This window comes from Miscanthus floridulus, chromosome 7 (assembly GCF_019320115.1).
Source record: "Miscanthus floridulus cultivar M001 chromosome 7, ASM1932011v1, whole genome shotgun sequence".
NCBI lineage: Eukaryota > Viridiplantae > Streptophyta > Magnoliopsida > Poales > Poaceae > Miscanthus > Miscanthus floridulus.
In genome coordinates this window covers 82,898,279-82,915,911 of record NC_089586.1, presented here as the reverse complement: position 1 = coordinate 82,915,911, position 17,633 = coordinate 82,898,279, and the positions used below count along the sequence as shown (strand labels likewise).

The window sequence follows — 17,633 nt, the reverse complement described above, 5'->3', positions numbered from 1 at the left end:
CCCAGTGGCTAATTAACCACTGTTGATTAACTTGATACTTTACGCAGACCCTGCTTGCCACAAGAGAAGAACTGTATGGCATTTTTGCTTTGTGGGGGACCATTGTTCGCTATGAACGAAAGCATTGCTGCAGTGCTGCTAGGCACTCGAAAGCATTGCTGCAACATGCAGCTTGGTTCTGCTGTGACTGGATTCAATCTCAAGCCAAAATTTTATATTTTTATATCCAAAACAGAAGCGAATTCTTTTAAACAATTTGAATTGATTTTAATTGTTTTTTAATATACAAACAAGGCTCCGGCTATTTCGCATTACATCGAATGAATGTTTCCATCTGCCTCAGAAATCAAGCAACGGGAAAACAACTTGAGCTCAGGAATTACTCCACCAGATTCCATGCTAGTCCGCCACCACCTGACCTAGGAGCCATTTCAGCTGCCTTCGCTTAGCCTCCCATGCTAGTCCGCCACCACCTGACCATCGGGTCGTGGGCGTGGATACGCTGCTTCCATGCACGCATCAAACTATCGAAGAGATCCTTGCCCCATCGGCCATCACTGCTGCCACGAAGTGTCGCATGGTCGGCGAGCCCGGAAGAGCAGGGCCAAAAGCAAGATCGTCGATGCATGATGCTCCATCTAAACCTGAGCTTCACCAAGCGACAATTATAGTACGTACTAGGCTACTACCGTTTAGCAATCACCTTGAACATATCAGATCACATCAAATACTAGTAAATGTCACAATAACTTGCAAGTAACAAAAACACCATGATTCATACATATACTAACAAAACTGAGTTCCAATAATCCATCCATTTAATACATGTACATATAAACATTACAAACGGAAACAAACAAAACTGAGGACCAATAATGATCCATTGCCTTAAGTAGATAGTTAAATTTCAGATGTACATATGAATACTGCAAAAAAGAACAGAACACTCCTAGCTTAGCTGATATGTAGTAGTGCCACGTAGCCAGGGTCTAGCCAAAACGTTTCTACCCTTTATTAGCAGCAGCAGCGTGTCTGTACGTGCAGGTCAATGCATGGCAATCAGCATGGACAAGGGAGGCAAGAAATAGCGGAACTGAGCAGTGCTATCCCAGTGTAGCATCATCTGGGCGCACCCTGGCCACACCCACTGGTGCTCATGCATGTCATATATCGCTTGTATGCAGATGATGAGCTCCTCGACCGTATAGCCCGCCACCGGCATCGCCGTCGAATAGTACAGGGTCGTCCTCGCCAGCAAGATCGCCGACGCGGCCACGGCGGACGGCAGGAAGGCCACGGATCGGTAGTCCAGCAGCGCCATGTCGGCCAGGTGGTGCGCCAGGGCCCTGACTGCCTCCTCCTCCTGGCTGTGCCTCATGAAGTGATCGACGAACGTGTAGGCCGTGGGTCCACTCAGGCGGTAGCCGAGCACGGTAACCAGCTCGCGTTCCTGGTCCACGGCCTCGCTTCTTGTGCACCCAGAGTACATGGCGACGTGGTCGGAGTTGATCTTCAGCACGGTGTTCCTGTCCTCGTACTTGGCCGCCGCGAAGACGGCTGCGGCACCGAGGAGGCAGATCTGGCGCTCGTCGCGGTTGATCTTCTTGGCCGACAGGAACCGGTCGACGAAGGAGACCGCGCGGTGGAACGCTCCCGGGGCGAGGTCGTAGTGTGTGGAGAAGCGATGCATCTTGTCGATGAGGTCCGCGCGGTCCATCATCATCATCTCCCCCGCCTGTCGGTCGCTGAGGTAGTCTAGCGAGGGACGTTCCATGGCCTCTGTCTCCATGGTCCGGATCGTGGCGTCGATGTCGGCGTCGTAGTCGTACTGCGGCGGCTGCCTCGTCTTGGGCGACGTCTTGGTGGTGACTGCGTCGTTTCCCTCGCTGGCATCGTCGTCGCCGTAGCTGAGTGGCCCTGCAAGCACCACCGCTGCTGCTGGCGTCCTTGGAGAGGCGTCAGAAGCATCCACGGGCATCGAAGCAAAGCTGGCGGCCGGGATGCGAACGCTCCGAATACCGTGGAGGACGGCCTCGAAGTCGTTGTCCTCGTAGGCATAGTGATAGTTGTGTCGCCGAGACCGCGCAAGAAACTCCGGGGGCGGCATCGGCAGATCCGCGGCGGCGGGGGTGCGAGGGCGCACGACGGCGTGTATGTCCCGAAGCAACGCGTCGATGTCGGCGTCATCGTCCACGCCATAGTCGCACCAGCGCAGCGCGGCAGGAGCGACCTCTGCGTGCGTCGCCATCGTCGTCCTCTTCATGATGTCTGCACCGGCGAGGGTGGGAAAGACGAAAGGAGCTACGGTGCACATGGTGCAGATCGCCGCACAAGAAGCTAGGAACCCTAAGAGATGGAGATTATAGAGGTGGAAAAGGGCAGGACAGGGCGATGAGGCGACGGGAAGGTGCTCCCGCTATTTATCGTAACGAGATGCTGCAGATAGACAAGCGGGGGTTGCTCCGATCCCATGCGTGTCCGAAATGGAAGTCGTAACAGAGTCAGCAACCATACGTACAATGCACGCGACTAATTTGCAATGATGTCGTTACAGGTCTAATAAGCCTCTAACCGAGATTAATTCAGACGCAGAGTAGGTTGTTCATTTCGTTTCCGATTCAGCTGAACTCATTTCCTGTGTCCACGACTCCACGTGGAACAAATTGCTACCTAAAAGCTGTAGGACACGTAGACCCGAGCATCTCCAAAAATCTTTCTAAAATTTACTCTCCAAATTATTATTTGAACAGTCATTTGAGTAAAATTATTTTCTATATTTTTATACACTCCAATATATTTTCTATATCTTGTATGCATTTTTGCATTGATAGTCATCCCCGCTCTTCATCTTTAACTAGCGAGAAACCAGAATGAATGATATTTATATTGGAGATCCAATTAAAGAAATTGTTGCAGCGTATTTTTTTACTAAAAATCTATATTTATCTTGCAGTTGCTCTAATGCCTTGCATAATATATTTGCAGAAAGATTTTGAGGAGTATAGCCCAGCAGGTTTAGAGCATCTTCAACAATTTCTAGGAAATCACTTGGTAAATCAATGAGTTTCCTAAGTGGCTAAAAAAGTTGAGAGCATATTTGTTGGCTTCCTCCAACTATTTCTAAAATCTCGCTTTTAAGAGGTAGAAGACCATTTTGCATAAGAAATCCTGGAGTTTTTCTAAATCACCATAACCACTTTTATATATTTTCTCTCTCTCTTGTATATGTCAATGGGAATCTTGTCCTTGCTCTTATGCTTCCCCACGTCCTTCCACCTCTAGATTGGCTGATTGATACGCGCACGTCTATTTCCACGTGAATGGATGGACTTTTCCAAGTGCGGAAAGATCGAGAGTTGAGACAGGGAGTTATTCGAGAGTGTTTTTTTTTTCAATCTCCATAAAATCAAGATTGGAAGTGGGTATTGAAAACTCTTGGAGAGATGCAATCTATTATGTAATATGGTGGACCCGAGTACCTACTCCACGGTGGCTGCTTATTTGGCGTGCTATGTCAGATCTATTCGCTAAACGAAGGGGTATGGACCTACGGTGAACCAGTTAAAAAGTTTAGGTACCAAAAAATGCAATTTAAAAGTTGATGGACCTGGATGACACGTCACCAAAAGTTAATAGATCTAAAAATGTAGTTTGAAAGTTGATGGACCTGGATGACACACCACCAAAAGTTAATGGACCAAAAAATATAGTTTGAAAGTTAATAAACTTAGATGGCACACCACCAAAAATTAATGGACCTACGGTGCATTTAATTCCTTGAGGAATATAATGGCAATGGTATTTTGGAAACTTTGGAGTTGTATTAGACATTTAGTAAGTTTATGGATCCTCATATACAGTTTCAAAGTTTATCAGCATTCATGACAGGGACCGCCCTTGCGCAATATATGATGAAAGTGTTTTCTGTAAAAAAAAAAATCCATGTAGTAATGCCATTTTTTTGTCAATATATGGTAAGGTATTCATAATTAAAGTTAAAGAACATTGATCTAGAATAAAACTAGACTGGCATGGATTTGTGATCAAAGGAAGTATATATAGACTATGGTATCTAATGCAATGGATATGTACCATCGGAACTCAGTTTCGTTGTCATGAATTATCTGTGTTAGTTGCCAAGTAATCGATCCATTTAGACGGTATAATAATCTGGTGGAGTAATTCCTGAGCTCAAGTTGTTTTCCCGTTGCTTGATTTCTGAGGCAGATGGAAACATTCATTCGATGTAATGCGAAATAGCCGGAGCCTTGTTTGTATATTAAAAAACAATTCAAATAAATTCAAATTGTTTAAAATTTTGGCTTGAGATTGAATCCAGTCACAGCAGAACCAAGCTGCTTGTTGCAGCAATGCTTTCGAGTGCCTAGCAGCACTGCAGCAATGCTTTCGTTCATAGCGAACAATGGTCCCCCACAAAGCAAAAATGCCATACAGTTCTTCTCTTGTGGCAAGCAGGGTCTGCGTAAAGTATCAAGTTAATCAACAGTGGTTAATTAGCCACTGGGCCTTTTATTTCTCCAAAGATTCTGCCGATTTCAACCCCCAAAGCCCATATGTACAAGTACAACAATAATAATAAGTGCTTGCTTAGTTCCTAAAAAGTTTCCCAAAAAGCGTTACAGTAACTATCACATCGAATCTTGCGATACGTGCATGGAGCATTAAATGTAGACGAAAAAAAACTAATTGCACAGTTTGGTTGGAAATTGCGAGACGAACGTTTTGAGCTAATTAGTCCATGATTGAACACTAATTGCCAAATAAAAACTAAAGTGCTACAGTAGCCAAATTCCCAAAATTCACGAACTAAACACGCACTAAACCAGCAGAGCGTATCGTGCTTCATCACCATTGATTTGTCACATGGCATGATGCACAATAATATTCTGTTTGCCATCACCAGAAAGGAGTACATGACATCCTGCCGTTACTGGAATCCCAGACTACTGCCCTTTGCTTGATGAACGATGAGTCTGAAATCAATCAGATGGCAGAGAAGACAGATGACTGACTTATTTTTCCACACAGCCCCATGAAAAATCATCGAGCTGTTCGACTGATGGTTTCTGCCGATAAGTTAACTGCAACTGATTTGATTGGTTGCGAGAGAAAATACTGTAGCATGACCGATAAGTTGAAGCGAATAAATTCAAGCAAGGCAGAGTGAGCACTGAACAGATACCAATACTCATTCCAAGAATAAACACAAATACAGCTAACAATTTCCACAAAATTAAGCATGTTACATATGATGGACAAACTCTCTATGACAATTTCCTGACAACAGAGCACAGTCACGGGCACAAACAGGCAGGTAGAACAAGTTACACAGTCACCCCCACACTATTCAGCTTACTTGCCATTATTCAATGCTAATCCTTGCTTCTTGTAGCTAACACCACCACTACCACCTAGTTGAGCTCACCAGAGTCTGGGAGCAGCAAAATTTTCTGCTAGCGCAAAACACCCGATTACTAACAGATGCAAATTTCTGTTGAGTTTACCATTGCATTGCTGGAGAGGAGAGGACCGGAGAGGAGAGCAATCATCACTGGCTCTCTTCCTCCTCGTCTTCCGCATCCTCCTCCTGTGCCGCTTCCTTGTTGTCCGAGTCGTTGCCGTTGCCATCGCCGTCGCCCCCGGCGGGGCTCGTGCTGCTGTTCTGGTAATGTGCCTGCTGCGGGGCGGCAGGGTGGGGGTGCATGCTGCTGACGGCCTTGATACGGTACCGGACGCGGTGGTTGCTGCTGGTCGCGACCTCGGCGGTCACGTCGGCTCTCCGCGCGCCGTTGCCGTCGGCAGGGATGGGGACGGCGGCCATGGCCGCGGTGGTGGCCGCCGCCGCCCGTGGCCGCCTTGGAGAGCTCCATCTGCATCTTGAGGAAGAACTGCACGCGCTGCTCCTCCAGCTGCCGGCCGGACTCCAGGCGCTCCCGCTCCATCCGGAGCTCCTGCTCCCTCCTGGCGCTCTCCACGCGCTCGTACACCTCCCCTAGCCGACGGATCGCCTGCGCCAGGTCGCGCAGGCCCTGCGCGCGGCTCACGCTGCTGCTCTCCGAGCCACCGTTGGCCGCGGCGGCGGCGGCCAAGGGCTCCTCCACGCGCTGCTGCCTCTTCCCGTTCGCCACCGCGGAAGACGGCGGGAACCCGTCCGAGGAGTCGGATGACGCCGACGGCTGCGGCGGCTGCGACGACGGCGGCATCCTCCGCTTGGCCCCCGCCGAGGAATGGAGCGGCGTGCGGGTGCGCTGCGGGAAGTTGATGCGCGGCGGCACCATGGGCCCAGAGCTCCGGGCGGCTGCCGCCGTCGTCGCCGCCTCCTCAGAAGCCGAGGAGGAGGAAGAATTGGGTTTGAGCACGGGGGCGAGCAGGTCGTCGAGGCGGTCGAAGTAGCGCCAGTCGGAGACGTGCTTGGCTTTCTCGATCTTGTACTTCTTCTTGAGCGTGTCGATGAGGTTCTTGCACTGCACGTCCGACTTGGGCGCCTTGGAGTAGCCGTCGCGGGAGGAGACGACCTCGGCGACCTCCTGCCACTGCGGGTGCCGGAGGCTGCCCCGCCCCAGCGCCACGAAGCGCTCCCCCCAGGCGTCGATGAGCGTGGAGGTGGCGCCGTCGCTCCACGCGTCCTCGCTGCGGCCGCCGCCGCCGCCCGAGGAAGGGGAAGGCTTGCGGAGCGGGATAGCGACGGCGACGTGGCCGGGCGGCGCGGCGGCGACCGTGACGGGGTCGGCGACGGGGAGCGGGGACGGGAAGCGCGAAGGCGACCGGGACGGCGAGCGCGACGGCGACCGGGAGGCCGCGCCGTCGTCGTCCATGGCCGGAGATCTAATGCTGCTCGGGCCTAACAAACTATGCACATAGTCAGTAGTTATAAAACATAGCGTTGCATGTTTTTCACGAACGCGGGGCTCATGATCTCTCTGTTTCTATGGCCGTAGGCTTTTTGTTCAGAGACTTTCGAATTCTTTGTTCCAAAAGTCTCGAATGCTCTTACTTCAATACAACATCGTAAAAGTTTTCGGGTATCCAGAAATTATATGTTTTATTTGTCGATGCTTTATACTTTATCCAAGTATATTAATACTATCAGTATATTTTTCAAATGTTTTTTTTCATAGTTCCAACTTTAGACCAACTTGGTCCAGTATCTCTTCAACTTAGCCTGGATGTTGTTAATATGCTTTTTTTAGTATTTTTCTAAAAATAATGGATCACCTGTTGTTTAGCTATTATTTGGGCTGAACGACAATTTAAATGAGCAAAATGATCATTTAAATGCGATAAACAGCTAATTAAAAAATGGCATACCACTAGATGTCATTTAAACAGTGTGTAAATAGGCTCAAAGACCGTTTAGACGAAGAATCTATTTTTCCTTTTCTTTTTTATTTTTTATATTAACCTACCCATCTTTCTTCTATAGGAGTTTGCCTAGATCGAATCATGTAAAAAGTTGTGCTAAATAAGTTATGTATAAATAATTTCAAAAGACAATTGAACAACAAAAACTTATATGTATAAGGGCATATTTGGATCCCTACCTCTAAAGTTTAGAGCTCTAAAACTTTAGAGCACTTTAGATCACTTTTGAGGTCTAAAGCTCCAATGTGAGGTGGACTAAAGTTTAAAGCTAATTTTAGACCATCTGTTTGGAGCTTTAGCTCTAAAGTTTAGAGGTCTAAAGTTTAGAGAAGATGATCCAAACAACCCTTAAGTTATGTTGTTCATAGATTTATTATAACAAAATTATGCTAGAAATGCTATGATGAGAAATTGTTATGAAAAGTTTGCCTATTGATAATTATTAACAAAAGTTGAGTTCTATGGTCAAATAGAAAAGTTATCATTGAAAGGATTGAGGATATTACATAGAGAGGGGTGAATAGGAGAATCTAAATATTTACAAATTAAAATATGGAAGCCATCAAAATAGAGATTTCTTATTTCTTGCAATTGCAAATCAGAGATATAAAGCCCTCTAGAAATAATACACTAAGTATACAATAATTACTAAATAAGCCTAGGAGCTAAACATCTGCAAAACAAAGGATTAGACACAAGAATACAAATTTCAGTTTCTATGTGTGTCAAACTGGACTATTCCGGTATGCACGGGCCAACACTACCAAAACTTAAAACTCTTCTTTTTCGGCTCAAGTTTCAATCCTTTGCTGCAGTGGCTTTCTAGAATATGTCATAAGAAGATTTCCTGCACACCAAAGATCACAAACCAAGTAGAGCAAGACAAATACAAATGTCGCAATTCAAAACACAATGAAGACAAGGATTTGTTCACTGAAGTTCGGGCTCCGACTTTAGTCCTATGCCTTCATTGAGGAAGTGTGGGACATATAATCCTAGGTACCCACGGCAAGAGACATGGGCCACGCTATCAGAAGTGGTCCAGTCCACAAGATCAAGGCATGCGGCGCACGGCACTGGTCGATGTGCACCACACGACATCTAGAAGATATCTTAAAGATATGATTTGTTATGACTCTTATAGATGTTGTAATCCAAATAGAATACCTACTACATAGCTGACTAGAATACTTTGCTTGTAACCCTACCCCTCCAGAGTATATAAGGAGGGGTAGGAGTTCCCTAGTCGCGATGGTCATCTAGACCTAGATACAAATCCCGAGTGTTGGGTCGAGATGACGGACTAGAGGGGGTGAATAGTCCTTTCTAAAATTTATCGCGTCGGCTAACCGAAATAAGTGCATAATTAAAACTATCGGTCTAGCCAAGACTACACCCCACTATCTATATTCTCTAGCACCTTGCAAAGATCCTAATTAAGCAACTACGGTGCCAAGCTAGCTAGAGCTGACCTATCCAATTCTAAGAGCAAGGTCACACAAACCTATACCACTAGTATTTTGCACATCGGGGAGCTCCTACACAATTCTAGTAAGCAAAAGCACAAAGCTCCTAAGCTTATTAGCAATGCTCAATAACAACGTAACTAATGCCAAATCAGAGAGCGCAAATACTTAGCTACACAAACTAAGCAATGTGACTAACAAGGTTACACAAACCAAATTAGTCATGCAAGGGAGCTACTTCTATGCTACACAAGTAAGAAGGTAACTAGTGAGCTACACAAGCTAACTAATCACAAAAGCAACTACACAAGCATAATGTATATAAAAGTAGTCACAAGCTTGTGTAAGGGGATTGCAAACCAACGGGAAGAACAATGTTGACACGGTGATTTTCTTTCGAGATTCATGTGCTTGCCAACACGCTACGTCCCCGTTGTGTCGACCACTCACTTGGTGGTTCGGTGGCTAATTGGCATCACCCGCCAAGCCCGCATGTCTGCACCGCAAGAACCTACCCCAAAAGTGAGGGTAGCTCAATGATACGCTCCACTAGAGTTGCTCTTCGCGGCTCCCGTGGGGTGAGCATAATGCCCCTCACAAGGCTCTTCTCCGGAGCACCGCACAAGCTTCTTGCGGGCTTCGATGGAGACCACCACCAAGCCATCTAGGAGGTGGCAACCTCTAGAGTAACAAGCACCACCGGCTTACAACTCGATCACCTAGTGCCTCTCGATGCAACCTCACGATGCAATCGCACTAGAATCGCTCACTCACTTAATCAGATGATCACTATCAAGCTAGAGTGACTTAGAGGGCTCCCAAGCACCACCACATAATCCACTAAGGCTCTAGTGTGCTCAGCAACTAGTCCAAGGCCGAGACCCCCTTCTATTTATAGCCCCCACAAAAATAGAGCTGTTGTACCCTTTCCCTGGGCATAGCTCGGGGTGACCGGACGCTCTAGTCAGATCGACTGAACGCACCCTGCCAGCGTTCGATCAATGGATACACGACATGTGTCGCCTCCGTTCAACCTCAGCCGCTTGATCTCAACAGTCAAGTGATGACCGAACGCAGGACAGTGCCAAGATCGGACACACCACTACTGAGTCCGGTCGTTTCCAGAGAGGTCCCAAGAGAGCCAATTGATGACCGGACGCGTCCGCTCCTGCACGACCGGACGCAGACCATCCAAAGTCCGGTCATTTTCAGAGAGCTCCCCGAACCTCTGATTTCTGACCGAACACGTCTGGTCAGTCACGATTAGACGCAGCATCAACGTCCGGTCCTTCTCTTCTTCTCAGTGCTGCCACGTCAGCAGGACCGGACGTACCCACCACACGTCTGGTCACGAAGTGACCCAGCGTCCGGTCGAAGACCAATGCCTACGCCTCCACTACTGCCACTGACTAGACACGCCAGTCTAGTTAAGGCTAGCGTCCGATCACTCACAGTGACCTCCGTTCGCCTCTATTTCTTCACCGAGTTGATCCATATCAACTCCAACTTCTTCTCCTTTGTAAATTGTGCCAACACCACCAAGTGTACACCACCATATGTATGTGTGTTAGCTTTTCACAAACATTTGTCAAAGGATTAGCCACTCAACTTGCCACGCCACTTGATCCTAGCGACAATGCAAAGTTAGATCACTCGAGTGGCACTAGATGACCGATATGCAAACAAGTTTGCCCCTCTTGATAGTACGGTCATCTATCCTAAACCCGGTCATCAACTCATCTACACACCTATGACCGGTGAAATGAAATGCCCTAGGTTATACCTTTGCCTTGCGCATTCCATTCCATCTCCTTCAATGTCAATGCAACATATGCACCAACACGATCAACAATGATATGATCCACTTCATATCATCACATGATCATATTGGTTCATCGATCTTGACTTCACTTGCTTTTCACCAATGCCTTCATTCATCGGCACCAAGTCTTTCTCAAGCTTCACCGCCACACGGTCCATTGCTCCAAAGCCTCCAACTTGCCCTTCACCCTTGCAACCGGTCCATCAAGCCAAGACATGTCTTGATCTTCTCCACCTTGATCACATGACTCAATGTCATGTCTCATGTTCAATGAGCTCCTTCGTCATCACATGTGTGAACTTTGCAACATCTCCGAGCCATTTTCACCTTCATGGCATATGTTACTCACAAACATGTATATGTGGACTAATCACCTGTGTATCTCATATAAACACAATTAGTCCACCTAGGTTGTCACTCAATTAACAAAATCACACAAGGACTTTTTAATCTCCCCCTTTTTGGTAATTGATGAAAACTCTACAAAGATATGGAAATTAAGCTCTTTTGGATTCATGTTGCTTGTCCAAGCAATTTTACCATGTGTAAATAATTTTGGACAAGTACCACAAACCCGAAATAGCAGTATTAGCTCCCCCTACATATATGCTAGAGTGTTTGGTTTGAAGCTCGCATATATGCATAGATTGGAATTGTGGGAGAGTAATTGCTACCAAATAATACTAAGGTGTACAGAATAAACCTTTGAAGTATGATACCAATCAGAGTTGCACCTTTAAGTTCATCCTTAGCACCATAAGTAGCTAGACAATAAAAATACTAGAAACCTCATGAGATCAACATTATAATTAAGTTTATAGTACCACGTGTAAAAATACAAGTCTAGCTTCCATCCTGTGTATGCTAGTTATCAAATCATCATTCAAGTTCTACAACTAGCATACACCACACAAGCATGCATATAAAAAAATTAAAAAAATATTATGCAATGCAAGCAAGCACATGACTATGCACATATCAAATACAACCAATTAAAGTTCATGAGTTTGCTCCCCCTACTTGTGTGCTTCTCTTGTTCAAGAATTTTGATCCATCTCTTTTCTTTAATGTTGCTCCCTCTTTATCCATGTCCAACCTCTACTTCTTTATCTCAATCTCTCCCAAAGCTTTCATATCTTTGTACAATCTCTCCCCCTTTGTCATTAATTTCCATAAAAGGTGTGCTTGTTATTAATGTAAAGGTTTGCATTTGGGGTAGATGGTTGAGGCTTGATTCTTGCATTTTTTATGGACATCACTTGATTGTTGGAATGACACCACTTATAGATACCACTTGTAACTTGTAGGTACCACTTGTAGCTTGTAGGTACCACTTGTAGGTACCATTTGTAGTGATTCTTGAGATACCACACATAGGATCTTTGATCTTGATACCAATTTATGGGAGACCTCCCCCTATGTCATAGCATGGGTCATCCATTTGATAAACTTGAGCTCTTGTAGGTGAGGGATGCATTCTTCATTTGATGATCACTTGAAGTTGAGGATCGCTTGTGGAACCATCATCTTGCATGATTGATACCACGTGTAGATGTGATACCACTTGAAAGAATTTTCTAGTATGGAACCACTTGTTGGATTTATCAATAAAAACCATTTCTTGAACATTTGCTATCTTGATGAGTACCACTTATTGGATATCATTTGTGAGTTGATCTAGACATCACTTGTGAATTCTTGATGAAATACTTGAGTCTAGATACCACTTGAAACAAACAAACTAGATATCTATTTGCATTGTTGTCTTGTACTTGTACTCTTATCACTATCATGAACTTCTATGGTTGACTTGAACTAAATTGATTTGCCTAAGCTTCCAAGTCCGGTTTGAACCAATGACAAGCTTCTTCACATCTCTTACAAGGGTTATCTTGCCAATGTTATACTTGTCACTTGTTAGCAATCCAAATTAAATCAAGTACTTGGGTTCATTAGCTCATGAACAAATTCATATACTAACCACTAGATCAACTAATCATTCGAGCAATAGTGGCAGGCTATGAATTTAAAACTTTCATTTGTTATGCATGATCCTATGAAACATGAACTATATGCACGAACCGCATACTAGTAAGGGATGAAATGATCATGTACATTACAATGATACCTTTGCTATGTTAGAGTAGAGGATAGTCACATAGATTCTAATTTATTACTTCAATAGCAATGTGAAGTCCAATTATAAGCTTGGTGAAGACCAATAGATACCATTTTGAATTCCATTCTTCACCCATATGAAATGAATACCACTTATGATCAAGTGCACTTTCTTGTTGTGGTTGGCTTGCTTCATTCTTTGATCAATGCTTGCATGAGAGCATCAATGTGAGAATACCACTTGAAATATCATGATTAGCTCTCTTTTTGGGTGTTGCTTGCTTTTCTTGATCAATCCTTTAGATTGCTTCAACTAAGCATCTCAAATGTCCTTGAGATCACCACTTCCATGTTAGCCTTTCAAGTACCATACTTGGTTTACCTACACATAGGTGGTAAGCCCCTTCACTAGGGAGAAGTGACCTCTCTTCAAGAATCATTCTTGACACTCACTTGAAATGAATTTGTTGATTGACTTAAGTGATGGAATTAATTTGATGAGTAACCTTGATTCCTTCTTTAAGTCATTTTCTTTCTACTTGTTTAAGTCTTTTTTTTCTTCCAAATGATCTCCAATCATCACTTAGAACTTAAACTTCATCTCCATCTTGAGTTTGATCTTGATCTTCCAATTTGAGTACCAAAAGTGTGCAAAGTACACTCCATAATCAAATGCCCTTGTACTCCTTACTTGTCATGCTTCTAGATTATCTCAAAACCAAACTTAGGTGCCTCAATTACTTATGAACATGTTTCCAACTTGAGGACCTTTCAAACAAAGTGACTCTAGATCAATCCAATATTTGTCAATTTTCTAGCAGATTTTGTACTCTTCAAAGAAAAATGAATATCTCCCAAAGTACAAATCCAAATACCACGAAATTTGGTGGAGATGTGATTCACTAAGTTATCTAGCAGCTGTAAAAATTTGAGCTTCATTTGACTTCTAGATTGCTACCAGATTTTAATTCTTCCACCACTGTTACATGCTGAAAACTGCTGCACTATAGCTGACACGATCTACTCCAAAACTGAAGCATCTATTATCCAAATCTCATGAAATTTCTACAGAATCTCATACCATATGTCTAGAATATGTACACCAATTTTCATTCCAATCCAATAAGTTTTGATCACTCAAACATGACTAAGATCACATCTCACTCAGATTTTGCAATAGGACATATTTCAATCACTTGAGCTCTACTTCATCAAATGTGAATCAAACTTAAAATCTACTTGTTTGAATACTTTCACAAGACATAAATCCATTCAAACCATTCACTAAAAGTTATCTTATGAATTTATCCAACACAAATCAATTCAAACTTGATTACTAAGCAATTATCCATTCAATCATCTTATAGCAAGCGACATTGCATATTTATCTAATTCAATCAACTCATATGCATCCAAATGAAATGATCAATAGGAGATATACCTTGGTTAGCTCATGATCATCCAACTAGCAAGCTTCAACTCAAATATTTGCAAGCCATCTAATATATCCAATGAATCACCAACAACTTGAATTTGACACTTGTATGTTGTAGCACTTCTGGACTTCACTAATTCTTGGCTTGGCATTGGGATAGGATTGCACTAAGCTTCATAACTTGACTCAATATGTGATGATCAATATGAAATCAATTGAATCAAATCTCCAATACCGATGGTACCTACAATCATTCATCCACTTTTTGATGGTACCCAACTAGTTTGGGTCCTCTCAAGTTAGGTGCAACATACTTAGGCATAGCCTTAGTATGAATAGCGAGATATTTTGTAATTGTAACCAATGAGGTACCATTGCCATCTTTTCTAAGCATATCATGATCATCAATTGAAATGGACTTAGAATTTTTACCTAGGGGACATGAATGAGCCATGTGTCCCCTTTCCCGGCATAAGTAGCACTTTCTCTTTGCTTGAGCCTTTTCTTCCTTGCTCATGTTGTGCTTCTCATTGTCTTGCTTCTCCTTGTTTGTTTGAGCCTTCTTCTCAAGCTTGTTTGGACAACCCAAAGCTAGGTGGCCCAATGTGTCACAACTATAGCATCTCATGTGAGCAATCTTCTCTATTTTCTCTTCTTTGTTCTTGCTCATTTGCTTTGCATCTTGATTGATCCTTGGACACATTGCTCTCTCTCTTGCTTTTCACCCCTTCTAGTTTTCTTCTTCTTTATCATCAAATCACTACCATCATGGTTGATCTTGATTTGCTCTTGGGGTGTGTTTTCTTGCTCAACTTGTGGCTTTGGTTGAGGCTTCACTTGGTGCTTCACCAATTGCTTGGTTGGGCACATCGAGGTGAGATGACCCCAAGTGTGGCACTTGAAGCACTTCACATGCTTTAGCCTCTCTTCTTCCTTCATCTTCTTGAGCTTCTCAATGTTAGGGCAACCATTTGCAAGGTGTCCCACTTCATGACACCGGTAGCACATGGTATGAGAGAGCTTTCTTTGTTGTAGCTTCTTCATCTTTCTTTCTCTCTTTCTTTTGCCCTTTGTCATCTTTTTCTTGAAGCCAAGGCCACACTTATCACCATAGTTTCTTTGAGTCTTCAACATGTGCTCAAAGGTGATTTTTGAGTTATAGCACCTCTCTAACTTGTTGCTCAAATTCTTTACTTCATTTTTTAGCTCATTGTTCTCCTTCAAAAGGTTAGTCTCACAAGACATAGAAGTAGAACAAGCATCTATATGTGAAGAGCATGGCATTTCTAATAAATCATCACAAGAGGTGGATACATGCTTTTTGTCTTCATCACAAGGGTTAGCAACATGTGATTGATCAATTGACCCATGTGATGAGCTCTCACTAGTTTTAGATTTTTCATTTGAGATTTTCTTAGTGAGAAAAGCATGGTCTTGTATCAAATTACCATAAGCAACACTAAGTTCCTCATGAGCCAATTTTACCTCCTCATGTGAACAAGTAGTAACATAAAGTAGATGCTTTTGTTGTTCACATGTGTTCTTTAGAAAAGAGTTTTCAATTTTCAATTTTTTAGTTTTAGCCATCTCTTTTTTTCTAAAGCTTTGATCATGCAACCATATCTATCTAGAAGCTCCTCATATGAATCAAGATCAATCACATTTGCATTAGATACCTTAGTGTCACCTTGTGACATGAAGTAATGTGATGTTGTTGGAGAGCTTGAAGAAACAACACTCTCATAGCCCGAGCATGATCCATCATTATCATCATCAAGTGTGCATAGAGTAGCATCATCATTGGCATCACTTGTAGCATCATCATCAATCTTGTCAAGTGATCTTGTGGTATAATCATCATCATCATCACTTGACCATGAGGTGGAGCAATCTTCCACAATCACCAAATCGTGGTCATGCTCAACACACTCATGCATTCCTTCTTGGGCTCATCATCATCATCGGATACCGTCCCATACTTCTCATTGAGATAACTCTAAATCTCATTGGCGGTCTTCATGTCAATGATCTCTCCAAATATGCTATCATCCAAAGATCTATACATGATGTCAATAGCTTGGGTGTCGAGATCTAGGCATTTCTCTTGTGCTTGAGTTAGATTATTTTCATCCAACACATGAGAAAAGCCTACATCTACCATCCACCACATTTGAGGGCAAATAAACTTAAAATTGCATATCATCCAATTTTTTCATCGTGCAAAGTGTGTGCCATAAAAAATATATGGACAATCAACATCTAGCCCATAAGTTGCCATCCTCTCGGGTCGGTGAAGATCCCAACTGAGAGACCTTGCTCCGATATCACTTGTTGGGTCGAGATGGCGGACTAGAGGGGGGGGTGAATAGTCTTTTCTAAAATTTATCATGCCGGCTAACCAAAATAAGTGCAGAATTAAAACTACCAGTCTAGCCAAGACTACACCCCTCTATCTATATTCTCTAGCACCTTGCAAAGATCCTAATTAAGCAATTGAGGTGCCAACCTAGCTAGAGCTCACCTATCCAATTCTAGGAGCAAGGTCACACAAACCTATGCCACTAGTATTTTTCACACCGGGGAGCTCCTACACAATTCTAGTAAGCAAAAACACAAAGCTCCTAAGTTTACTAGCAATGTTCAATAACAAGGCAACTAATGCCAAATTAGAGAGCGCAAATACTTAGCTACATAAACTAAGTAATATGACTAACAAGGTTACACAAACCAAATTAGTCATGCAAGGGAGCTACTTTTATGCTACACAAGCAAGAAGGTAACTAGTGAGCTACACAAGCTAACTAATCATAAAAGCAACTACACAAGCACAATATATATAAAAGTAATCATAAGCTTGTGTAAGGGGATTGCAAACCAACATAAAAAACAATGTTGACATGATGATTTTCTCCTGAGGTTCACGTGCTTGCCAACACGCTACGTCCCCGTTGTGTCGACCACTCACTTGGTGGTTCGGTGGCTAATTGGCATCACCTGCCAAGCCCGCACGTCGGGCACCACAAGAACCTACCCCAAAAGTGAGGGTAGCTCAATGACACGCTCAACTAGAGTTGCTCTTCACGGCTCCCGTGGGGCGAGCACAATGCCCCTCACAAAGCTCTTCTCCGGAGCACCGCACAAGCTTCTTGCAGGCTTCGACAGAGACCACCACCAAGCCATCTAGGAGGTGGCAACCTCCAAGAGTAACAAGCACCACCGGCTTGCAACTCGATCACCTAGTACCACTTGATGCAACCTCATAATGCAATCGCCCTAGAACCGCTCACTCACTCAATCGGATGATCACTATCAAGCTAGAGTGAGTTAGAGGGCTCCCAAGCACCACCACATAAGCCACTAAGGCTCTAGTGTGCTCAGCAACTAGCCGAAGGCTGAGACCCCGTTCTAT

General features: G+C 43.9%; 1 protein-coding gene and 1 pseudogene across 1 annotated transcript; both read right to left on the bottom strand.

Moving 5' to 3' along the window:
- Window positions 1-1,045: 1,045 nt before the first annotated feature.
- LOC136465752 (putative cyclin-F2-1) lies at window positions 1,046-2,248 on the bottom strand. The gene has a single exon (XM_066464364.1). The coding sequence runs from the start codon at window positions 2,246-2,248 to the stop codon at window positions 1,046-1,048; it is 1,203 nt and encodes a 400-aa protein (XP_066320461.1).
- Window positions 2,249-5,240: 2,992 nt separating this feature from the next.
- Window positions 5,241-6,838, bottom strand: LOC136463605 (trihelix transcription factor ENAP1-like; annotated as a pseudogene).
- Between the last annotated feature and the right edge of the window lie 10,795 nt (window positions 6,839-17,633).